Source organism: Tachyglossus aculeatus, chromosome 19 (assembly GCF_015852505.1).
Source record: "Tachyglossus aculeatus isolate mTacAcu1 chromosome 19, mTacAcu1.pri, whole genome shotgun sequence".
Taxonomy (NCBI): domain Eukaryota; kingdom Metazoa; phylum Chordata; class Mammalia; order Monotremata; family Tachyglossidae; genus Tachyglossus; species Tachyglossus aculeatus.
In genome coordinates this window covers 31937537-31963339 of record NC_052084.1, presented here as the reverse complement: position 1 = coordinate 31963339, position 25803 = coordinate 31937537, and the positions used below count along the sequence as shown (strand labels likewise).

The following is a 25803-nucleotide window of genomic DNA, read 5'->3' as shown; positions in this document are numbered from 1 at the left end:
AATTAATTTGGAGGTCAACAATTTATAGCCCATAACAGGGGAAAAAGAAAAATTAAATAACTTTTTTTAAAAAATGGTATTTGTTAAGCACTTAATATATGCCACCACCGGTCTGAGAATTGGGTTAGATACAAGTTAAGCATATTGGACACAGTCCATGTCCCATGTGAGGCTCACAGTCTTAATCACCATTTTACAGATGAGGTAGCTGAGGCCCAGAGAGGTTAAGTGACTTGCCCAAGGTCACACAGCAGACAAGTGGCAGAGCTGGGATTACCAGGTCCTCTGACTTCTAAGCCCATGCTTTTTTCCACTAGGCCATACTGCTTTAGCACTGACTCCCCCATCTGCATTTCTTTTGGTGAGTTTTACATAAAACAAAATCTAAATGAAATCCAGATCTGACAAAATAAAATAAGCCACAATCATAAAAGGAACATGAAAAATGATATTGTAAGTCTATTTTTATTGTATGTCATAACGCAGAGATGGCGTTAATCTTACCATCTGTTATTTACCCTTTTGTGTGATTTGGCAGCCTTTGAACAGCAGGGATATTTTGTAAGAAAAAACAGTAATCACATTTTAGGCTTTGGAGAGTAGGCATCATCCATTTCAGCCTTCAAAAAAACCAGATTCTTTGAGGTGGGGGATGATTCTCAAAGTAGCTCCATTTTTGTTTGGAAGGCCTGATCATTATGAACCCCTCCTCATTCAAACTAGCACCAAGACTTCCTTTACACAAGGTTGTCATTTTTCGATACTGTAATGAGTTTATTTAAAAAGAATCACATCGACATAAATCTTGCATCAGGTTGAAGATGTTATAATAAAGAGATCTCTCTGGCTGAGGAACAAGTCAAAAGAAATGCACTGTGCAGTGGGAAAGTGTCTTCTCTCTGGGGATCGATCGCCTGGCCTGTCCTTCATGCAAAAAAGGAGCAAGAGCCACTACATCACAGTTCTCTCCTTGAGTAGCTCTCTAACCTTCCAACACTCCACTGTATCCCCCCTTCCACCTGCCGTTCCCCACTGTCAGGCAGGTGCTTGCCAGATGTATTTTTGAACTATCAGCAGAGCCATCCAACTTCCACTTTAAACACGCATGCACAAAGGGGCAGAAATATTTCCTGCAACCCATTTCCCATCAGATGTTTCTCTACCCTGATGATAAAAGAAATGTTATTTGGGGGCAGCAAGTTCGGCACACTGGTTGGTAGTTTGTGGTCAAGACCGCCTGCAGAGGGTTAAAAGTACCTTGGTGGCCTGATAAAAGAGTGAAAGCATCTTTCCAAGGGGTTAATTTATTCCCACTGAGTGATATTTGTATTGGAATATTCTAGCTGACTAGGTCTTCTTAGTGGGTGCCCAAAGTTTGGTCTCTACTAAATGATTCACCAGGAGAAGCAACAGTTCCAACTGTATTAATAAAAATGTTGTCATGGCGAGAGCCGTGTAGTGGTCTCTGCAGAAATTCCATTTCTAAAAGTCAGTCCAAAGGCTGGTTTCCTTAAGCCAAAGCCTTATATTCTTTGAAGAAGGGAGGAGGGAAGGCATCAGAGCAGTTCGTTTTTTGAGGGAATTGGGTAAATAGACCTGATAGAAATATTTGTGTTTGACTCCTTGAGAAGCATCTAAGTTATATTGTGGTTCCTCAACTGTGCTATGAGTTTATACTAAAGAGATTCGGTTATAAATTCTCTGGGTAGAGACTGCCAAAACTGCCTCTATATTTGGCTGATATTGATTTATCTATTTTTCTTTGAAAGAGTGACACTCTATTTCCAAGTTGGACAGTGCCGCTGATCCTGGCACTGGAAGGCAATTTTACCTTAGAAAAGCATTGGAAAATTGGCCTGGAAATTCACTGACATTATTGCATGTAGCTTTTTGACCTTCCAGCTGACGATATAGCTAGTAAAAGTACCCTTTCCAGGAATTTCCAGGAGTTTATAGCATTTCTGACAGAGTTTTTGTTAGGGTTCCGATCAGGCTTTGCGAACCTCAAGGAAATGAAAGTAGTCCTGCAGGTTATTTTGCCTAAACAGACAGATGATTTCCCTGCGACGGCACAGAAATGCAATAATCCTTACTTAGAGCACAGAATGGAAACGTTCTGGCATGTACCTCAAAATGACAAAAGTATTTCTGGAAAGGAGGAAGAGAGAAAGTCTCCCATGATGACATCTTAAACTCGTGGACCCCATTCTGAGGAATGAGTAATTCTTGGTAAGGACTCTGTATTTTTTAGTTTCTTCCTCTCAGCTGCTAGACCACCCCAGGAGAGACTGTTAAAGCAGTGGTGGGCTATTTTCCTGAATACTTATCTTGTGAAGTTATTTTCTCTCCTAGGTGAGGGTGGAATTTTAAGTATTGTCTGTGTTTGGATTGCCAAGCTAACAGCGGGCTGAAGCACGGTGAGGGATTTCAGAAACACAGAAGCCACAATTCCTCAGCTTGCTCCCCAACAGGGTGAATCTTAACAAAAGGGTCCTTGTGTCAAGTAGGGTGCCAAGCCAGTCTTTAAAAGGGATGATGAAATCAGCCAACCTATGACTAGTAATTTTATTCCCCCCTCCGCTCCCACCCCCGAACTCCAGGACATACTATATCAGTATCTGTATTCCATCAAACGCCCTCTTGGTGATTCATGGCTGCTAGAATGTGAATTGTGAAATAGCTATCACCTGCTCGCGCAGAGTTGCCAGATTTCACAAACTTCTGGCAGAGAGCTTGTGGTTGTCTGCCCCCTAATCTGCTTACGTGGGAGGGATGCTGTTCAGTTTAGAAGAAACCGGAGTATCTGCAAGGGCTTCAATTCCACCCGGGACACCAATCTCGAGAGAGATCAAAATGGCCTGCTGACAGAAATACCAAACGGCTAGCGTCTTCTCTTTGGGTGCCAGTTTCTTTAGCAGTTGCAGGTTTTCCACCCTCTGTTTGCATTAGGAATATGGAGAGATTTAGATTCCCTTGGCAAACGCTTTCAGAATGTGCACCGACACACAATTTTTTGCTTCAGGAGAGATGGCTGGCTGTACAGATAAGAGTCTTTAAAGCCCTAATGGGGAAAACTCCTCAACCACAGACACCCCAAGTGCACAACCAGAAGAACTGGAAGCACCGTGACCTAGTGGAAAGAGCATGGGCCTAGGAATCAGAGAACTTGGGTTCAAATCCTGGCTCTGCCACTTGTCTGCTATGTACTCTTGGGCAAGTCACTTACCTTCTCTGTACCTGTTTCCTCGACTGTAAAATGAGGACTAAGGCTGTGAGCCCCATGAGGGACATGGACTGAATCTAACCCGGTTATCTTGTATCTACCCCAGCACTTAGGACAGTGCCTGGCTCATAGTAAGTGCTCACAATACCATAAAAAAGTGCTCTGTTTTACTGTACTCTCCCAAGAGCTTAGTACAGTGTTCTGCATTCGGCAGATGCTCCATCAATACCCTTGATGCTGCTGCTGCTGATGTGGACTGTGTCCAACCTGATTATCTTATATCTACTGCAGCATTTAGTACGGTGCCTAGCACATAGTAAATGCTTGACAAATACCATTAAAACAAAATTCAGAGCAGCAGAACTTGGCCTGAAAAATTTGGCATTCTCAGCCCTCTCTACCCCAGAGTAGTTCGGCTGCCTAAGAAAGAAATCTTAGAGGAGCTGCAATTTCAACCTGTAAGTACTGTAGCTTCAAGACTGGAAGGAGGAGAGCAAACTCTGTATCTTCTCAGGAGCAATATTTTTGTATTGTATTCTGCCCTGTGCTTAGTATAGGGCAGACTACAACTCCAACTTGTACTTCCCAAGCACTTAGTACAGTGCTCTGCACACAGTAAGCGCTCAATAAATACGATTGATTGATTGATATAGGATCTTTGATGTCACCTCAGTTTTGAAAAAAGTAAAAAAAAAATTATGAGACTACAACCTCATCTTTGCTTTTTTTAAAAACCAGCCTCCCCTTTCCTCAGGAGGAGCACAGAAAATATCTAAGTGCAAAATCAACGTTCCTATTGGCATAAAATCACAACAACTCTTTGACCGAGTTGTCAAGAGGTCATTTTCCAAGCTGCTCAGATTTATTTTGTCAGAGAACTCTGAACTATAATTAATAACTGCCACATCCACATTGGGCAGAGGAGCAGTATGAAACTAGTCATATAAACAGAGGCACAGAGAGTTTGAATTTCTTGCCTGAGCTCATATCACGAGCTCACGGAAGAGCTGAAAAAAGAACACTAGACTGACAGTGGTCTGCTCCTCTTCTGGAGCAAATGCTAACAGAACTCAGGCTCTCACAGTGAATAAATACAAGACACATGGGTCAGTTTTGATCATTACATTCAAATAGTTTTACCTTTAAAGACCTCTTTCTTAAAAAATAAGTAAAACAGAAAACAGAGGCACTGAGAACACTCAAAAGAGTATACTAATCTTTGATATTCAGGAGAAAGTTTGAATGAGTTCCAGCTGACCTTTGCTTTTATAGCAGCAGTGCTTAAAGCTTTCCATCCCAAGGAGCTGCATGGGGAATGAGACTACAGGCAGTGAAATGGAACAGGAGAAGAGGAGAGGAAGGAGGAGTGGGGGATATGTTCTGGTAACAATTGGGAGAGCCAGAGCAGCCAGCCTCACCCTAAGCAGGGATGGTAGAAGTTCGAAAGATTTCTGAAAAAGACAGATAGGAGCCAAGGCATTCTACAGGGACCTGAGAGGGGCAGATTTAGGGCTATCCTTGGGGAAGGCCCCCATGTTCCTTCCAGGATGCACAGTCTGGGAGTGAGAGAGAGTTTAAAGGGCAGAACCACTTTTTATCAAACCCCCACCCCCTAACTCCCCATCCTGGGCTGAAAATCTCACATTGGCTGACTTTCCCTGGGCCCTGCACTGCCTAGGGACAGCCCTGTTTGGAGGAGATCAGGTGGAAGGCATTTCCAACATGAATGGGAGAAGCTGGTAAGGCTATTTGAGAAGGTAGGGCCTTCTTTCCCACTTGCTGCCCTGGGTCGACATTAGCAGGCAGAGAGAGTCCAGTCTTTGATCCAGAGTTCACGCTCAGGGCTGGAAAGAGCATGTTAACTTTGCTGAGAGTCAGGGGTCAGAGAGCTGGGAGCAAAGAAGTCCACGGCCCTAGTGCCCATTGCTTTCTGCTCCTAAACCTGGCCTGAGGACTTGATAGAAGATGAAGGAGAAAAAACAAGTCAGGGACAGAGATGAAGCAACTGTAGCCAAGGCAGAACGGCTACGGCGAAAGCCTGATGAGCAGTGGTTTGGGAGTTTTAATCCTAGCAACACCATTGCCTACAGAAATCATCGTGGAACTCCCACACACCTCTGGCACAGGAGAGTGAGAGAGAAGGAAGGAGAACGAAAGCCACGATGAAGGGAGAGAAGAAGAGTAAGGAGGGATAAAAGAGGAGAGAAAGTGAGAGAGGGAGAAGGAAAAAAAGCATGCAGGAACATGCTTGCCAGATACCATGGACTGATATAAAAGTGATTTTGACCCCCTGTTCCACAGCAATAGTAGCCTGGAACAGGGCTAGTCAAAATTATTTCAACTAGGGAAGAAAAAAAATACTGCAACATCGAGGGAGTAGATGAAAGAAAACTGAAGGTGCCTGTTATTAGATAGCAAACTGACATTTTATGCCTCAAATGTCTTCATTCATTCATTCACTCATTCAATCGTATTTATTGAACGCTCAAATTCCATGCTGATCCCTAAAGGCTAGTTCTCACAGTGCATGAATTAATTGAAAAGGACAAAAGACAAAGACGAAGATTTTTTTTTCTCTGGTTCTTTTCTTCTGCTCTCTCTCCAAGTACTGTTGATTCTATATGCAAAACTCTAGCGGTAACGGTGAAACAGATTTCGGAAATACCAATGAATGGATGAATGAAAAACAAAGCAATCAATAAGAAGCAAAATGCAATGCACAACCACTGGCAGGTTAAGGCTTCCTTCCTACTCAGGCTCCCTAGATGCTGCAAAGGTTTAATTTTAGAACTTTTAAATATGCGAATATCCTATTAAAATAAACTGGAAAAAAGCAATTGCTGACAAAACCAGGTGGTTTTTTGGGAGAAATACTGAAACCATTAGGAACGAGGTCCCCCAGCTCTTTCCAACCTCCACATCCACTCTCTCAAGCTGCTCAGCTGTTCCTCAAGAGTGCCTGCCTGCTTTCAAAATCTACTCCTTTCATTTGCATCTCTGACCCCTATCCCTTCTCTCCTGAAAGCAGTTGATCTCTTCTCCCCTCCCTATTCTTCAAGATCACCATGACCTCCATCTTTGCCAAAATGAAGAGACTCTGGTCTAATAGGCTCAATCTCTCAGTCAGTCAAGATATTTACTGAGTGCTTACTATGTACACAGCACTCCTACTAAGCACTTAGGAAAGTACAACAAAATAGAGCTGGTAGACCCAATCCCTTCTCACAAGACTTTTACAGTCTACTGGCTGTCTTCAACACTGTGGATCATACTCTCTTTCTCCCAAAAACCATGATCTAACCTTGGTTTTTCTAACCCAGTCTTTTCTAGCTGGTTCTTCTCAATTTCTTTTGCCACATCTCCCTCTTAACAACGCTGATTTCACTTAAATATAACTTTGGTTTTAGCAAGCCGTTTTCACAAAACCCGAATTCCACACTACTCTTTTTTAAAAGCTTATTAAAACCATTGAAATACATTTTAAAATTAAAATATGCCCTTTTCCTCCCAATTTTTTATATAACAATCTTCTAAAGCTCATCAGGCCTTTCCTGCTATTTCATTCATTTGCATATCAATTCCTAATGAACAGTGGGATACTTAGCTGCATGGTTTCCATAGGCTTTAATATATGTCAAACCTTAGAAGTATTAAGATGAGATTGCATATTTCTAACTTACCATCTGTACCACACCAAGAGATCTAAAAGTATGTTAAAACTAGATTTAGGTTTATTGCTCAATATATTCATTTCTTACCTCTAGGTTTTGTAGCGCTATTTCTCGGTGCCTAAATCAGACAAAATTTTGAAAGGTATTTTGCAAAATCAAGAACTTCTGAATTTTACTTTTCTACCCTTTTCAATAAATTCATCGAGAGATTTTCCATTCCTACCTTTAAATAATTTTCATTTGTCAGCAACTCAATCTGCTCTTCGGAAGCTTGCTTCTCCACATATCTGAAATTGCCCCGCATACAAAACAGGTTTAAATATTTTAAATGCTCAAGCAACATGAAGAAAATAAAAACTTTTTGAGGATTCATGAATGTGACAATTCCCTTCTTCTCAGGGACAAATCTGAGACGGTGGCCAGGGACTGATGAGGTACACCTAGCATTTGTCTTTTGAACAATCACCGTCCACAAAGGTGCCACTAAGAGGAAGTTATTTTACTTGACCACAAAGATGGCAATGGGTTGAGGCATTCATTTTCAAAGTTATCACTGGGAGAGCTTTGCCACTCTAAAATGAGGTCTTTTGGGGAGCAGCATGGCCTAATGAAAAGAGAAAAGGCCCAGTTCTGCCACTTGCCTGCTGTGTGACCTTGGGCAAGTCATTATGTTTCAGTTTTCTTATCGTGAAATGCCGATGAAATTCCTGTTCTCCTTCATACTTGGGACTAAGAGGAACATGTGGGGACAGGAACTAGGTCCAACTGTGTACCTACCTCAGTGCTTAGTACAGTGCTCGACACATAGTAAGCATTAAACAAATTTGTTTGAGATTCCAACTTTTCAAATCTAATTTAAAGGCACCTCATCACTAACAGGACAAGCCGAAAAGAAAATAGCAGCACTCTTATGTACCAAATAGGACCAGGGTAAACAGCACAGCCTTCTCCTGCTATAAAAAGGTAGCTTAAAAGATCTTGGCCACTCAGTTCAAGTTCACTCAGAGAAGCAGCGTGGCTCAGTGGACGGACTTTGGAGTCGGAGGTCACGGGTTCAAATCTTAACTCCGCCACTTGTCAGCCGTGTAACTTCGGGCGAGTCACTTCACTTCTCTGGGCCTCAGTTACCTCATCTCTAAAATGGGGATGAAGACCGTAAGCCCAACGTGGGACAACCTGATCACCTTGTAACCTCCCCAGCACTTAGAACAGTGCTTTGCATATAGTAAGCACTTAATAAATGCCATTACTATTATAAATCTCCCCCTTCTAGACTGTGAGCCCGCTGGTGGGTAGGGACCGTCTCTATGTACTTCCCAAGCGCTTAGTACAGTGCTCTGCACACAGTAAGTGCTCAATAAATATGATTGAATGAATGAATGAAGTCCCCATAGTGAACACTTTTTTTTTTTTTTTTACCTCCTAAAGGATGGAAGACGTCGGATGTTCTCACACTGTCCTTCTGATAAAGAATTTATTCTCTTCTTGGCTTCTGGGAGCTTGCAGCACAACACGCTAAGAGGCTCAGAGTAAAAGTGCTCTAAGACAGACAGCTGAAAGAAACAGCAGGCAAAACACATTGAGTACCTCTAGCCGTTCCACTGAGAGTCCAATCAACCATTTCCTTACACAGCCCAAGCAAATAATATCTGCACAGACACAAATGAAATGTTCCAGTGATCTGAAAAGGGAGTTGCAGTTGTTCAAGTTTATGCTGCGAAACAACAAGTGAACTTGCTACTGAATAACAAAGGGTTTCAAAAACATAGTGCACTAGATTGTACACTCCTGGAGGGCAGGGATTGTGTCTACCAACTAAATCAATCAATGGTATTTATTGAGTGACTGCTGAGTGCAGAGCACCGTACTAAGTGCTTGGGAGGTTACACTACAACAGAGTTGACTGGCACATTCCCCGTCCACAAGGAGCTTACAGTCTAGAGTGGGAGAGGGACATTAAAATAAAGAACAGATACGTACGTGAGCTGTGGGGCTGAGGTGAATATCAAGTGCCTAAATGGTATAAATCCAACGCTACTGCGTTGTACTCTTCTAAGAGCTTAGTACAGTGCTCTGGACACTGGACTGACAAGACCAGGGTAGTGAGGGAGTTAATCTTGGAAGGCATCATGCAGGAAGTGGATTTTTTTTGGCAGTGCTCCTGGTGGGCCGGGAACGTGCCTACCAACTCTTCTGTACTGTAATCTCCCAAGCACTTAGTAGAGCGCTCTGCACGCGGTAAGCATCCGATAAATACCATTGATTTAGCGCTCTGCACGCAGTAAGCATCAGATAAATACCATTGATTTCCTGATTGATCCTTCAAGGCTCTTTTTCTCCTGGGGCTCAAAGTTTTATAACTTAAACATAGCCTGGACAAGAGGAACACTCTGGTCTGTCAACATCCTGTCTGACTGGAGGTTGGTTGTCTCACTCCTATTCTCTTCGAAGGTTCATCCTCAGACAGTGCAAATGAATGCGAGTCAGTTCAGCTAAACACAGTGTTGTCTCAACACCCCTCTTTCTGCCTGCATCGGCAATGTGGTCCTAAGTTTTGAGACCCTATTGCGAACCACATTTCACGGACCCCCAACTCCCAATCTCTTACCAAGAGATTGACATTACTTGAATTTAACCAGAGGGCACCATCTAAGAGCCGCAGTGATATGATTAGGGAAAGGGCGTGTCTTTTTAAGGAATGGTGGATTTTTGAATATTTTGAATTTTATTTCGAGCACTTTGCACTAGGCAATTACATTTGCAGGATGTTTCTTAGAAGTGCTTCGCACATAGTAAGCCCTTAATAAATGCCATTATTATTATAAGATACAGCTGACTCCAGTAAGAAAAGCTAAATAACATAAATTGATCAAAATAATGCAGAAAGGCACACCCAAAATATGTTGAGTTGTAGTTAGAAAATTGCACTTTCATATAAGGATCAATAACACTGAACACTTTGAAGAGACAGTAGTTAGAACAAGGTCCATAACTTTGGCATTATCCTAGGCTCTCTCTCTCTCTCATTCAACCCACATATGCAATCTGTCACCAAATCCTGTACCTTCACAACATCTCTATTATATATTTATATATTATATGACATTTATATTAATGTCCATCTCCCTCTATAGACTGAAAGCTCACTGTGGGCAGGGAATGTGTCTACCAACTCTACGGTTCTGTGCTCTGCTAAGTACAGTGCTCTGCACTGAGAAAGCACTCAATAAATATCATTGATTAATTGTGCTGCAGGCAGCTAGAACACTTCACAATACCTGTTAACATAGACTGCCTTTAAAATGAGTCCACTTTATCACTCTGAAGATGTTCTCAGTTGTTTACAGTCATTTACTGTATCATCTAAAACCCCCAACATCTCTTACCTGAAGCCCTTTAATAAAGTTCTGAACGGAGAAATCATGATACAAGAAGATGTTGATCAAAACCTGAAGCACTTTTTCATTCAGTTTAAAGGGGAATTGGGTTGTAAGCAGCAGCTGAAGGAGACAAAAAGAGAACATCACACTTGTTAATTCTTGCTAATTTATACATATAAAGGTTAAGCATATGTATTTTGGTACATTATTTGTTCATATAAAAACTGATATTACTCAGGTGTGAAAAGAACACACTGAATAGCTGTTTTGGATTAAATCAGAACACACAGACTCATTTCTTAGGCATAAGCAAAGCAATGCTCCTACTGAAGCATATCTGCTCACTCAAATCCTTCCAACTTTGTCTTGTGTGGTTATATTAAAAAGCAAAACAACTTTCATTTTCAATAGGATTAGAATAATGTTTTATTGAACCAGTAATATGTATTCTGGTAAATATAACCTAGATCAGTAAAAACAGACTTCTCCTGAACAACTAGGTTCAATAACAGGGTTTTGAGCTGAATGGTGAAAATGACCTTTTATTCCTTCTGGCTGAATTGAGGGAAATCTTGGAGACCCAACCCTCCAGAGCACTGCCAAGTTTTACTCAATGTTCTTTTAAGGAGTGTCTATCAATCAATCGATCTATGGTATTTAATGAGCTCTTGTTGTCATACCATTGTACTAAAAAGCACTTGAGAGAGCACGATACAACAGAGTTGGTAGACGTTTCCTGCTTACAAGGGAGCTTACAGACTAGAAGGAGCCTACTGCTCCTGTCACTGAGTCCTCAAGACTGCAAACTCCTCTAGCCTGTAAGCTTCTTGTGGGCAGGGAACACGTCTACCAATTCTGTTATATTGCACTTTCCCAAGTGCTTAGTACAGTACTCTGCACATGCGTGCTCAATAAATGATTGTTATATTGATTGACTCATTGACACACATCATTACCTTCGGAAGACAGTTTTCAGCCATTTAGGTGCCAAGAAAACCAGAGATGTCTTTTTCCATCGAAGGTACAAAGCAGAGTCTGGGATATTGTCGGTCATAAAAAGCATGATCGCCGGAGTTGTGAATCTTTGGAGTTCGCCAGTGGTTTGTTGTGGATTTAATCATTTTATCCAACAGTTGTATATGGTAGCAATCTACTCACTGCTAACATGCTGCAACTTGTGGCTAAAGAATAACTTAGAGTTCCTGACAAACCTCCCTTGACGTTTGAATGGGGTTTTTTTTCCAATGTCATTAACTGGGCTGAGAGTGATTTTTTTTTCCCCCAATGGGGTACTGCATAGCTATCACCAGGCAGCCACCTTACAAATATCTGAAAGGAAGCACTTACTAAATCCCTGTGGTCACTGGACACTGGAATGCACAATCAAGGTAGGGGTCTCTGAATGCAGTGACAGAAATGAGACTGACCAAGCACACTGCTCAAGCCTCCATTAGTTAATATGGCAGCCCAAAGTGCCCAGGGTGATTTATATACTGAGCACATTGGGTTAATTCAATATCTTATACTGAACTAGCCAGTCATCCATTAGTTTTGTCTTCAACTCCCACACAAAATACATCACAGGCAAAGACATGAATGGCAGAAAGGACATAGGAAGAAATGAAGTGATCACTGCTATTCCCAAGCACAAAGTAATATCTGTGGATCCATTTGGCACTTTTCAGAAGTGAAGAGATTGCACCTGGAAATAAAAATTCACACACGCTGCACTTTTCAGGGTAAATTTAAGAACCGCAAGAAGTCATCAACACCTGAAACCAACTGAACAACTGGCCACTGCAAAGCAGTTTTAAATTTAAAAGCTGGGGAAGTTGCCAGTGCAGGTGCTGGTAAATTTAGATGTGCATAACCCATGGAAAAATCTATGAGGAGGATGACTAGTGACTAAATAGTGGATTGTCATCAGTACATTAATGGCAATCACTCAGAATAATCACCAACTTTTCAAAGAGGCATGAGCTTGTAAATATTTTGAGGACCAGTCTTAAATAATTTGGATTCCACTATCTGGATTTTAACTTAGAGAACAGAGAATCAACTTAACTTTTTAACTTAAACAAGAGAATTTGTTTAAAAATTTTGAGGGCTGGTAAAAATGGGGGGTAGCGGGGGTGCTAACTTACAACTGTGGTATCAACACAACTGTGGTTTCATTAATTTCGACTCTTGAAAAAAACAAATTTGCACAAACAGCCAACCTAATTTCAAAGGCAGGTCTGCCTGTCACTCAATTAGAATTTAATATCATGTTATGTTGGAAATTACAGTGTGTTACTAATTAGGCTAAAACCAACAAACACACAAGTCCCCACACTGAGCTGGAAACAGTTTGAACACACATAAAATATGTTTCTCAAAGAATAAATTAATAAGAACACATGAAAGAGCAAGCTTAATTATTTTAGAGAGGAAAGGATTATTTTTTCCACACATGCACACTTTGCCACTTACATATACACTCTACCATACTACTGTTTACTTAAAAAAGAATTACCTTGTCCAGGACTGTAGCCAAATGGTCCTTACAGGAAAGGGACTGGAATAACTCAATACACAGCAGAGAAGAAACCGAGTGAGGAAGCAATCGGTGGATGATCATTGGAGATGTGGCAATCCCAAAGACAAGTATTAGTGGAAATTCATGCAGGTACTGACTAGTTTCCAGGGGGCCAAAAGAAAAAGAAAGGAAATGTGGAATTACATTCTAATATTCTTGTCAAAACAACCTATTTCAATTCTCAATATGATAAAGTTCTGGCATTAAAGAAAACTGTAAAACCTAGAAATGGTGAATATGTGGACAGCTAGAAGATTATAAAAAAAGAGGACAGAACAGAAACTATAAGTATATCATTAAGCTAAATAAATATACCCATTAACTACAAGCACAGATAGCCGTCAAGACTGATTCAAGCAAGCATGCATTTTGGAGGAAAATCAAATCCATTTATATTCAACAATTTAGTTGGTCCTTAGCTAAATCCTGACACTGATCTGGAAATGTGGCTAAAATTGCAAGCATAAATACAATGAAAAATGCTTGAAACATCAAAGAGCTTAACAAAACTGAGAGCAATATAAGTTTGCCCAGAGGAGATCGGGTTGGGTATACTCAACTGCTTGTTTTTGATAAAAGTATGAGGCTAGTAATTGAAAAGAATATAGGAAAATCATGGAAAATAGAAAAAGAAAAATGTAATAACCTGAGAAATCAAATACTCGTTTACAGGTACATAAAGGATGCTACTCAGATGACCACCCTAAGCCTGGGGTGCTATTCCTGGAAAAATGAACTTTTTAAAATCATTTACAGTACATAAAGGATGCTACTCAGATGACCACCCTAAGCCTGGGGGGTTATTCCTGGAAAAATGAACTTTTTTTAAATTTTCACTCTAGGCACCAAAACATTTCAACAAAATATTTTAAAGCTCATGCGATTTTTCACTTATAAATTCCAAGTTTCTTTGGATTAGAGCTGAAAGCTTTTTGGATAAGGGCTGAAAACTGGCGGAGGGACTTCGCTGGCAAGGACAAAAAGGTGCCGTGAATAATTTATTTCTCGACTTCATTATCCGTGGTAATCAAAACAAGAACAAGAGTAGGCTGAGGAAAACAATTTTAAAGGAAATGTACAGAACACACAACAGCTTCCTTTTCCAGTGGGAAGCAACAGAATCAATCAACCCATGGTATTTATTGTGCGCTTACTGGGCGCAGAGCACCAAACTGAGTGCTTGGGAGAGTACACTAAAACAGAGTTGGGTAGACAGGTTCCCTGCCCACAAGGAGCTTTTCGTCTAGAGGAACTGATTGATAAGCAACTGAAACCCAAGCCAAGCATTTCTGAGGGAAAATGATTAGTGACAAATAAGGCCCCTGCTAGGATGTGCCTAACATTTGATATATTAATATCTGTCTCCCCCTCTAAACTGTAAGCTCATAATGGGCAGGGGGCCAAAAGCATTGTTCTCTCCCACATGCTTAGATGTAACATGGTTTTATATACTATCAAAAGGACGTTTTTTGTGTTTTTCATAGCTTTCCTGACATTGCCAGTCATTTTATTGATTTTTTGAGTTTCTACCATACATTTTGCCAGTGCTTTGACCTGAAGAGCGTTTTCCAAAGCCTGGACGGGGAGTTCCTTGTCATGGATTTTAGATGGTTTTTCTTTGAGTTGGTTACTTTAAATTTATTCACGCTGAAGCTAGTCTGTCACTTTTCTGCCCACTCACTCAGCTTTAAGAGATCTTGCTGCAGTTTGTCCCCATCAGCACTGATTTCATGACCCATTATAGCTCGGTGACGAATGTGAATTGGGAGATTTTCCTGTACAATCTCTTTGAGAGAGCGTTTATAAAAATGTTAAATAAGACTGTTCAGTAAAACTGTCCCTAGTACTGACTTCAGGGCAAATGACTGCACTTCATCCAGAAGGGGCTGTTTCTCTTTCCCTTTGTTTCCTACCTTTTCATCAGACTTCTGGGTAGTTATACCACATCATAATGACAAATTATGGCAGAATGTTGTTCAAAGCCATGGGAGAAGTCCTGGTGGAGAGCCAGCTTTCCCAGGTTTGTCCAAATCAGGAAAAGCAAATTTGATGACATTTTCCCCCAACTACTGTCACCTCGCTGCCTTGCTTTTCTCTCCTCCACCATGCTTGCTGCTCCAAGTCCCTCGTGCCAGGCCCACACAAATTTCAGGAACCTAGGATCTCTATCTGTACTTTTCCTGGGTGACTATTTGTCAGGGAAATGCATAGTATGGCACCAGAAATACTAAGCTGATGGAGGGAAGACTAAGCAACAAATGTTTTAAAACTATTCAAATGAGTAAAACCATTTAGCACAATACTTTCAGTTCTAAATGTTTCCATTTTGTGTTTTGATTAGAACATGATGGTACGATTAGGAAACACGCTTCTAAAACCGTAAACCTTTCTAGAAGCAGTGTCAGAAGAAATGGTTGGGTGCATATACGTAGCAGATAGGGTGAGTAGTACAACTCAAGCTTTCCTTAATGGGGGCTTATGTAAGAATGCAAGGCCCATGTTTTAGGAGAAAAATGGGTATATGAATTTGGAGTATTGAGATAAAAATCAACAAACATGTTCTTCCTATTTAGACTGTGAGCCTCGAGTAGGACAGAGACTGTGTCCAATTTAATTAACTGGTATCTATTACAGCATTTAGAACAGTGCTTGGCATGTAATAAACACTTATCAAATATCATAATTATTATGAAAGGGAACGGCTTGCTGACAGATATACAATGGATCAGTCTTGGAAAATGATTCCTTATTAACAAAGAAGTTACTTCAGTGATCTACTTGATCTTTTAACAAATTAAGATGTGTTTTCCCTTACTTTTCAATCTCCTTGTCACATTTGTTTTCCTTAGCTTGATTGATTGGCTATTGTGTTAGGATTTGGAAGCTGGTAAAACTCTGCAGGTTAAAAGTCTAACTATCCATAGACTGTGCTTCTCTCTCATTACTTGTCAGCAGCACTGTCCTCAGATCTCCCAAACCTATTTACTTTCTGAAACATCTCAAATGTACTCAAAGAGGGGGTACCCTTACCAAGCAAAGGGAGCAGCAGCTCAAAGCTACTGAAGGGAAGCAGGTACCAGACCAGAATATTCAGCAACAACAATGAAGAAAGGTCAATTATTTTCTAAGGGTCAGAGACATGTACCAAGGTCGGAGATTGGGCTACCCTGAGCTCTGCCAAACGCTGGTTTAATTTTCTCCTTTTCATTTCCATTTGTGAGTCAAGAATCAAAACCCCAATTTCACAGGCAGAGTTTGAAAATTTCATTTTTTTCATTCTGAGAGACTTTGGTCTAATGAAAGGTTTAATCATCATTCCTTCACTCTGAAAAAAGGTTATTTTTTAAAGCACCTTTGTTCTCAAGATTTTTTGGGCATTAAAAACTTAAAGAAAGAAAGGAATAGAAGGATTCAAATCCCCAAAGTAGAGGGCCCATGATCACCTGCTGATAACTATGAAGTCCTGGAGTACTTTGGTGGTGAAACTTTCTATGTCCTTCAAGATAAGAACAATAGGAGGAGTTGGCCAGTGGGAAGTAGAGGTCCTTTTTCTGCCTGGCAATTCCATGCTTTTCTTCTTCTAGTCCATTAAATCAATTCAAAATAGAAGTTGAAAAAAGGTTAAAAGCTTATCAAGCCATTGTTCCTTGTATTTCCCCACATGATATACAGAAACAGACATCAAGAAGACTCTCTCAGAAGACAGCAAATAAAGATATTAAAAAAAAAGCTATTATGGACTGCAACTTTTGGCAAACATTAAGTTCTCTGCACACATTGTCTGGGGGAAGAAAAAAAAACAGGGTGGGAAGGGAGAAAATTCCTGCACTGGAATTTTCCAAGTGCTAAAATGATCCCTTGAAATGACTGCAAAATCTACTTTTAAAAACTGAAAGGGGGTGTGAAAATATAAACACTTATCAGTATCACTGTCACATACATTTGATTGGAAGTCCAAATTGTAAATGGACGGAATATCAGAACTGCGAACTGTGGGTCAAATTCATGAACTGCAGCAAACATCAGGCTGACATTCCCTCTAATGCCCCTATTGGTCATTTTCTCCAAAATGAAGAAATTTAGCAAAAATAACTATTGTTAGAAAATAACCAGGACCTCTTGTAATTACATTGTGAAGTCTCCCGCGGATTACACAATACTCCACTAACAGGATCTTATTGAGCTTCCAAAGAAATCCACAAAGAAGAACGCGAGAGGTTTAGGGTTGACACACTGCACAAAATTTGGCATTTCATTCCTGAAGTTCAAATGTCAGAGAAGAAAGCACAGGCAGGGAAGCTAGGATGCCCAGCCTAATAATGGGGAAGCCTTGAATTCTGCCTTGGAGGTGTAGAAAGGGGGAGGAGAGAGGATTGTTGGAGCAAAGCTACAGGAAAGCAACTCAGCAGTCAACCAGAGACAGGGTGAGCTGGTTTGCAGTTAACCTCTACCCATACCTGAGAGGAGAGAGAAATAAGCGCTCAATAAATACGATTGATGATGATAAGACCTGACTGTCTGGGATCTGGTTTGCCCAGGTGAGAAACCTTGAGAGATCAGGAGAAAATGTGTAAGGTAGAGTGCTAAGGGTTTGAGCCTGTCTTCAAGTTTTTTTTGTGCAGAGGCATTCTTGTTTGACCCTGGACCTGCCTAGGGACCTGTGCATTAACATCCTGGAGACCTCATAAGAAATATATATTACTAGACTTGTCTTTTACTGGACAAGTGGGAAATGTCTTGAGCTTTAGCTGCGCTGTGACTCTCAGTGGAAATTTTATTATAACAATTTATTATTACCTCTGATACGTGTACAGCAGCTAGCCCCAAGGGGCTCAAAGCATATTACAGGTTTTCCCCTTTTTAAAAATATAATGGGAGAAGGAAGTAATGCACTGGCACTGGAATTCTATTACACAAATAGAGAAACTGAAGCGCCATGCAGATAAGTGGCTTGGACAAGGTCCCATTGCCGGTCAAGGTAACAGAGCATGCAACAGAATCAAGGATTCCTCACTCCCAGGGCTCTGACTTAGTCATTAGATCATATTTCCTCAAGAAAAATGTCCTTGTAAGAAACAAAGCTCTTCCTGGAAATTAGCCTGCATACCAAGAAAGGGAACACTTTTAAATTCCCGTGTCCTCAAGGGAAATAAGTAGCTGCTATTAAATTAACAATTAGTACTGTGTGTGCTTGTTCCTTATTAAAATAAGACATTGTTATGTCGACTACAATTCTCAGACTCTTCCATCATAAGCCAATTACTGCATGGAAAATTGTCAATTTACACATACCTTTGTGACACTCCTGTACCAAATGGCAAGAGAAGCCATGGAGCATCGGATCCTTTTCTGAGATGACTGAAGAGGAGCATCTTCCTCTTGGGACTCTACATCTACAGTGCATCCCATCAGCTGGGATATCAGCTTTTGCAAAAGATGTTTCACATCTACAGAAACCCAAAAGTGAGAAGAATTAACTAGGCTGTAGGCACAAGCCTCCATTTTCAGTTTCCTTCTCGGCTTATTTCTGGGTGCCTTGTTTCCCTCCTCTCCTCCACAATCTATCCCCTCAATGCAAAAGTCTATTTAGCGCTCCATATATGATTGGCTTGGAATCTCTTTGGGCACGGTTCTTTTCTTCCCCTTTGCCTAGCACTGGGTACATTGTCAAGGCCCCCAAATTGGTGATGACAAGGATGTAAATGTCTTAGCTAAACTCAGAAATGAGTACCCACGTTTCACTCTGTTCCGTTGTGGCAGAATCCAGTGCTGCCAATTCAGGGCTTTGTGGTTTTCTTCACCAAGGAATTGCATCATTTAAGAAATACTTGACTTTTTTACTAGGGACATTTTGCTGATTTTTTTCATAAGGATCCAAGGCTCAAGGGGGCCAGAATCTTTTTCCTGCTGTACTCTATATTGCAAAACTCCAGAAAGGAAAGAATTTAACAGTACAAGGGACTAGAGACTATTAGGCACCCAGGACACTTCAATTTGAACCAATTGCTCAAGTCTGATTACTCTGGAAGCCTTTCAGTTAAAGGCAAAGCCACTGTCTAACACAGAATGAAAGCTGATTTTACATACCTCCATGAAAAATGAGTTAACCAATTTATATGGATGTTTATCAAGCCAATCAAATCATTTAATCTTCCACAAAACCTCAACTTTACCTGGACATTCTTTAGCTTGCAGCGAGACAACATATGGAGTGATGTTACTTTGAAGAACCTCTGTTAAACCTTTGAACGTTAAATCGTGATCTGTTACATTGACACCTACAGGGGAGGGAAATTAAAACTCTATTAGGATGATTCAGCACACTAAATGAAGCTATAATATAAAGACATCTGGATGGCAGATAGAAGGAAAATATAATGCACTATTAAAATTTCACAGCTAAATCTCAGCAGAATAGCTCTCTCAGAAAAACTACCAAAGACAGGCATGCCGGTGTGGCCTGAAAAATCACTCAGAAGCACTTTAATCCCATTTCTAGTATGCCACCTTTGGGGTTCATTTACTAACTCCGAGTGTCTCTGCCTTTCAAGCAGGAAGGTGCCACTTCATGCTGTTGTGACTACTGGACTCTGGAAAACCCTGCCTGACTGGTAACTTTTCACTGACTGGTGACTTTTCAGCCGCAAAGTTAAGGTGTTCTTATGGTGTTTACCATTGTACTTATTGTTCTTAAGGTTTTTTGTGACTTCATATTTTCTCTTGTGCTCCCGGCCAACCATCCAGCCCCCTTCCAGATGATCCGTCCACGGAGGGCCAAGAACTGAGTCTTGCTCATCCTATACTGTAATCACCTTCTGCAGGAGTAGGTGTAGGTGACTGGAGTAGGCGCCCAATGCATACTACTGAATGAACAAACTACTGGGGGCTATAACATTCCTGCGGGCTAGCTTTTCACCGCCACATGTGACCAGAATCCTCTTAAAGCCCAGGGAAATTCCACCTGGATCTCACCCAAATCTAATTTCTGAGGATTTTTGGAGGGAACAGGGAGGGGCCGGGAGACGGCCTAAACCTCTCCCTGTCTTCTTGAAACCCTACGGAGTCATAAAAGAACTTCATAAAAGAACTTCCTACAGCTCAAGGGTCACAGCTAAGGAGCTAGAGCTAAGGAGGCAATGTGGGAGTTGCTCATTCCTCAGGGAGATTTGTTGGCTTACTCAGTTCACCGAAGCAGTAAGACAAGCCTACTTGCCTCCATCCAAATCGAGGCCAGAGAAGCTCTGAGGTGCTGGGGCTGGGTGGTTAGGGGCAGCTGTTGGAGGGATCTTCTCATTGAATCGTATGCGGGACAGGGACTGTGTCCAACCCAATTATCTTCTATTTACTCCAGTGCTGAGAACAGTGCCTGCCACATGGTAAGCACTTAACAAATACCAAAATTAGTATTATGACTATGACTAGCAGAGCTGGCCTAAGGGCTGGCTCTGTTTGGACACACGACTTCACATCTTCCCACTTCAGTTTGTGGGAAATCCAGAATTTGGTAGAAAATATTACCTTCATAGCTGCAAATGGTTTATGCGCCTTTTATTTACACCCAGGGAGTAACTAACGTTCCCAATAGGATCTGGTCTATTAACATAGCAATGCTTTGAGATTTCAGCTGATAGGTACAAAATATTATCCCAATTACTATGCTAATTGGATGTCCAGGAAATTATTCTGGGGCGAGAACAATTATTTTCACCATAAAGCAGCTTGTGATGATTCTTATGGTATTGGGGATTTTATTTATTTATTTATTTATTTTACTTGTACATATCTATCCTATTTATTTTATTTTGTTAGTATGTTTGGTTTTGTTCTCTGTCTCCCCCTTTTAGACTGTGAGCCCACTGTTGGGTAGGGACTGTCTCTATATGTTGCCAATTTGTACTTCCCAAGCGCTTAGTACAGTGCTCTGCACATAGTAAGCGCTCAATAAATATGATTGATGATGATGATGATGATTGGGGATAGAAATACACCTTATAAATAATACAGACCATCTGAACTTCTATAAATGTTTTCAATTGGAGATCTCAATACAATTTACTGACAATTTTCCAAATCCTTTCATGTAAATGATGCTAACACATTAGAACTTGGGAAGTTGAGAGAAACAGACCAACTGAAAGCCACCCAGCTACTCAGTAGAGGAACTGAAAACGGAGGTTGGGAATTTGAAGCGGTAATCCTTAGTAGCATTTACTGAGCATTTACTTTGTGCACAGCACTGTACTAAGCGCTTGGGTGAGTACAACAGAAGCAAAACACATCATGTTCCCTGCCCTAATCTAGCAGGGGAGACAGATGAATTACAGATAGGAGGAAATAGTGTATGCATGTGTGTATATATATATTCATATGTATACATATCTCTATATTGATAGTACCTAAGTGTTTTGGGGGGCAGTACATACTAAAGTGCTTAGATGGTGTGAAAGGGCCAAAGTAGCAGTAGGGATATAAAAAATGGGGAGATTAAAGATTAAGCTGGGAAGGCTCCCTGGAGTTGTGATTTCAAAAAGGCTCTGAAGACTGGGGAAAGATGTGGTCTGTTGGAGATGAAGCAGGAGGGATCTCCAGGGAGCGGGAAGTAAGCCAAGCTGTTGGTGGCAGGAGAGGTGAAAAAGCAGCCCAGTTGAATGGGTCACACCACCATTGCCACAGCTAAATTGTAGATCTCTAAGAAAGGGCCCTGAGGTAGAGAAATATTTGGGTGAGGGGCACTGGAAGACTATGTTTCCCTTATCTATTAAAATGTCAGTAACAATTACTGTGAGTTTGCCTCAGTTTTCTTTGACTTGGAGACTCAAGCTGGAAAATGAAAGATAGAGATCAAAAACAGATAGAGTACAGTGGGTCCTCCCCTTTGTCCTCTTCTCCTTGCTCTCAAACTAAAACATACCTAAAACGAGGGCAGCCGTTGGAATTTCTCTAGATTTTATCTGACAGCTCCAGTCTGTTGACTTCTTCAGAAATCCGGAGTGCCATTTTCTCAGAAATTCTATTAGGCTGTCAAATAGTTTTTTATTCAATTCCTCTTGAAGTTGCTAGAAACCAAACAGAGAGCTTTTATTAGACACAAGTAAGAAGAACATTTACGGATTTTTGAAAGGTCTCAAGGCAAATTGTCTAGGGTCCAATTCCAAGTAAGTGTTCTGCTTTCCCAGGCAACGGCAAACAGGGAATACAATTTAGTAGATGGTAGAAATAGACATGTTGGCTTTTGTGCTCCTTGGATGTTTTCACTCTGGGTCTTAATACCACAAATATTGCATCTCTTAGTGACCTTAGGAATGACTGACTTTGACTGAGATCTATTTTTTAAAGGTGATATTGCAAAGAAATTTAGAGGGGGGAAAAATTTATGTTATGAATAGGGTGACCATGTATCTATGTATCCCTCTGTTCCATGCTGGCAGGCTGCAGCCTCCATTATGATGGTTGTTTCTCTTGCCTTCAGTGGAATCCGCTGGCCCTGGAATCCTGTGAGAATAAACCACTTAACTGCCTCACCCCAAAGCACACTGCAGCACTGCACCAAGTGGATGTTCAATAAATAAGCTTATTTCTTGCTTGGGTGATACTGCAGGGAAGAGATCAGAGGTCAGGACTCCAAAGCCAGTGCTGCATAGCCTCGGGCTTGAGGCCAGAGAGGGCAAGAGAAACCACAGTGGCTGCGTTGGTGGCTATAGTGTGCAGAACTAAGGGCTTGGGAGAATATGCAAGAATAAACACACACATTCCCTGCCCACAACGAGCTTACAATCTCGAAGGGGAGACAGACATAAATATAAATAAATTACAGAAATGTGCCATGGGGTTGGGAGGGGAGATGAATAAAGAGAGCAAGTCAGGGTGGCACAGAAGGGAGTGGAAGAAGAAAGGAGGGCTTTAGTCAGGGAAGACCTCTTGGAGGAGATATGCCTTCAATACAGCTTTGAAGGGGAAGAGAGCCATTGTCCGTGCTGAATTGTTACAACAGTACCCACCTCCGTTTCTGATTTCATCTGCTGCCATAACAACTGACAAGTGTCAAACCGCAGCTTGCTGTCTTCAGTCCTGCTTTTGCCTTCATTGAAGTAGTCAGCTAAGAACACAGAAAGCAATGCAAAGCTTCAATTTCTTCCGCATGGTTATTACAGAGGACACTGTACGATACGGATGCAACAACCTAGCCCACCAAAATGTCTCTAAGGTTTTCCTTTGAGGAATTTGAAGATAACACTAACGATGAAGGTAACCTGTGAGCACATGTGCAGCTGAACAGGTCAATGGCAAATCCAAAGTCACAGCCATCTGGACTCACAATATCCCTTGTTGTGTTGCTGTAGCACCAGGTGCTGTTTTCTCTTATGCCTCCTTGTCTCTCACATCATAAAGCTCAAAAGCTGTTTTGAGCTTTTGCTCAAAAACAGCTACTCCCTTCCTGATGGCAGAGTGGCATTATGTTCATTAATGGGGATGGGAGAGCTTCCACTGAGAATAAAATAGCCACTCACCCTACCTCTTAGAATGTGAGCCCCGATGTGGGATAGAGTTCCATCTGATTATCTTGTATCTTCCCTGGGGCTTACCAAATGCCATAACTAGTATCAAAACAACTCAGAAAATAAACTGGATAATTAGAACACTTCCCTCTCTTGAGATCACTGACCTGAGAGAGAAATGGGTTTAAGTGTTTTGGGAAAAAAGTCCCGAAATGCAAAATGGTGCAATCAAATTATTGAGGAACCAATCGGATCCTGGCTTTAGCAGCAAAATTAGGAGCTGAATACCCACAATTGTGTATTTGTTAATAATATGTTTATTTTAAAAGCCCTGTTTTGGGTCCAGTGAAAAGAGGATGGCTCTGGGAATCAGGAGACTTGGATTTTGGTCCCAGCACTTCAAGTAGGGGAATACCACCGATGATGGTTTCTGACCACTCACCGAGGGCATTTCATAGGGTGGACAAGTTCGGGAGGGGTCCTGAAAAATAGCTGGAAAACATTTTTTAATTTTATTTATTTTTATGGCCTTTGTTAAGTGCTTATTCTGTTCCTGGCACTGGGGTAGATACAAGGTAATCAGGTTGGACAGAGTCCCTATCCCACAGGACTCATGGTCTTAATCCCTATTTTACAGATGAGGCCCAGAGAAGTGAAGCAGCGTGGCTCAGTGGAAAGAGCACGGGCTCTGGAGTCAGGTCACGGGTTCAAATCCCGGCCCCGACAACTGTCAGCTGTGTGACTTTAGACTGTGAGCCCACCGTTGGGTAGGACTGTCTCTATATGTTGCCAACTGGTACTTCCCAAGCGCTTAGTACAGTGCTCTGCACACAGTGAGCGCTCAATAAATACGATTGATGATGATGATGAAGAAGCCACTTAACTTCTCTGGGCCTCAGTTACCTCATCTGTAAAATGGGGATTAAGACTGTGAGCGCCTTCTGGGACAACCTGATCACCTTGTAACCTCCCTAGCGCTTAGAACAGTGCTTTGCACACAGTAAGTGCTTAATAAATGCCATCATTATTATTACTATTATTAAGTGAACTAACTTGCCCACAGTCACACAGCAGACAAGTGGTGGAGTGGGGATTAGAACCCCGGTCCTTCTGACTCCCAAACCCCTGCTCTCTCTCCACTGGGCCATGCTGAGTCTCTAAACATGGGTGGCAATAGAAGCAGCATGGTGCAGTGGCTAGAGCACGCGCTTGGGTGTCAGAATGTCATGGGTTCTAATCCCAGCTCTGCCACATGTCTGCTGTTGTGGCGTTGGGCAAGTGGCTTCAGTTACCTCATCTGCAACATGGGGATTGAGACTGTGAGCTTCATGTGGGATGGGGTCTGTGCCCAACATAATTTGCTTGTAACCACCCCTGTGCTTAGAACAGTGCTTTGCACACAGTAAGTGCTTAATAAATGCCATTATCATTATTATTATTATTACTACTACAGTGCCTGGCACATAGTAGGCGCTTAACAAATACCACAATTATTATTAATTTTGCAGAGAAGCAGCATGGCTCAGTGGAAAGAGCACGGGCTCTGGAGTCCGAGGTCATGGGTTCAAATTCCGGCTCTGCCAACTGCCAGCTGTGTGACTTTGGGCAAGTCGCTTCACTTCTCTGGGCTTCAGTTCCCTCATCTGCAAAATGGGGATGAAGACTGTGAGCCTCCCGTGGGACAACCTGATCCCCTTGTAACTTCCCCAGCACTTAGAACAGTACTTGGCACACAGTAAGCACTTAATAAAATGCTATCATTATTATTATTATTATTATTAAAGACCTGCCTGCTGGGTGGTGGCACATTGGCCCAGTCCCTGCCTTAAGTTGATGTCACTTTGGCCACAAACGGGTCCTGCAGGTCAAAACCCTCTGTGTGCATTTCACAATGATTTGACCCCGGCCTGCCTACTTCCTCATTGCACTCCAGGCCCCAGTGAGACCAGGACTGTCAGGAACGAGAGAACATAAGTGGTACTGTGTAAGCAATCAGCTCTCTAATCAATCCTTTACAGGTTCCACACCTGAGAACCAAGCCTTGCTGAGAGAGAGACTATCAACATTCATTTTCACTTTACTAATTACTTAAAATCTGTTTATTTGATTTATTTAACCTTTTGGGTTGTTTATGTACAGCTACATTCGTATCCTTTGAACGCTGTATATTTGTCAATTTACATCTGCTAATCTCTTCCAATAGATTGTAAAATCCTTGAGGGTAAGGATCATGTCTTACACTTCCTCAGTATCTCGTCCAAACAGTTTAGTTCTCAACCCTCAGTAGGCACTCAATAAATAAAACTGCTGATGAGCTTTTATATCCTAGGTAGGTGCATTCCAAAATAAATGAATGGGCTAAAAGGGTCCCATCCCAAGACCTCAAATTGAAATTACCTAAAGAAACTAGGTCTTTAAGACATATTCAAAATTAGCATAGATTTAAAAAAAATAC

General features: G+C 41.4%; 1 protein-coding gene across 3 annotated transcripts in view; it reads right to left on the bottom strand.

The window, feature by feature from the left end:
• Window positions 1-25803, bottom strand: part of ORC3 (origin recognition complex subunit 3) — a 64963-nt gene that overhangs the window by 26099 nt on the left and 13061 nt on the right. For 2 of the 3 annotated variants that reach the window (XM_038760962.1, XM_038760964.1), the window contains 9 exons: window positions 22851-22948; window positions 21764-21908; window positions 19026-19130; window positions 18145-18299; window positions 16296-16432; window positions 12790-12949; window positions 10281-10394; window positions 8314-8447; window positions 7118-7181 (listed from right to left, as the gene is read on the bottom strand). In XM_038760962.1, coding sequence (XP_038616890.1) covers window positions 7118-7181; window positions 8314-8447; window positions 10281-10394; window positions 12790-12949; window positions 16296-16432; window positions 18145-18299; window positions 19026-19130; window positions 21764-21908; window positions 22851-22948 — 1112 coding nt within the window. The remainder of the gene's footprint in view (window positions 1-7117; window positions 7182-8313; window positions 8448-10280; window positions 10395-12789; window positions 12950-16295; window positions 16433-18144; window positions 18300-19025; window positions 19131-21763; window positions 21909-22850; window positions 22949-25803) is intronic. The other variant, XM_038760963.1, reaches the window with a different exon arrangement.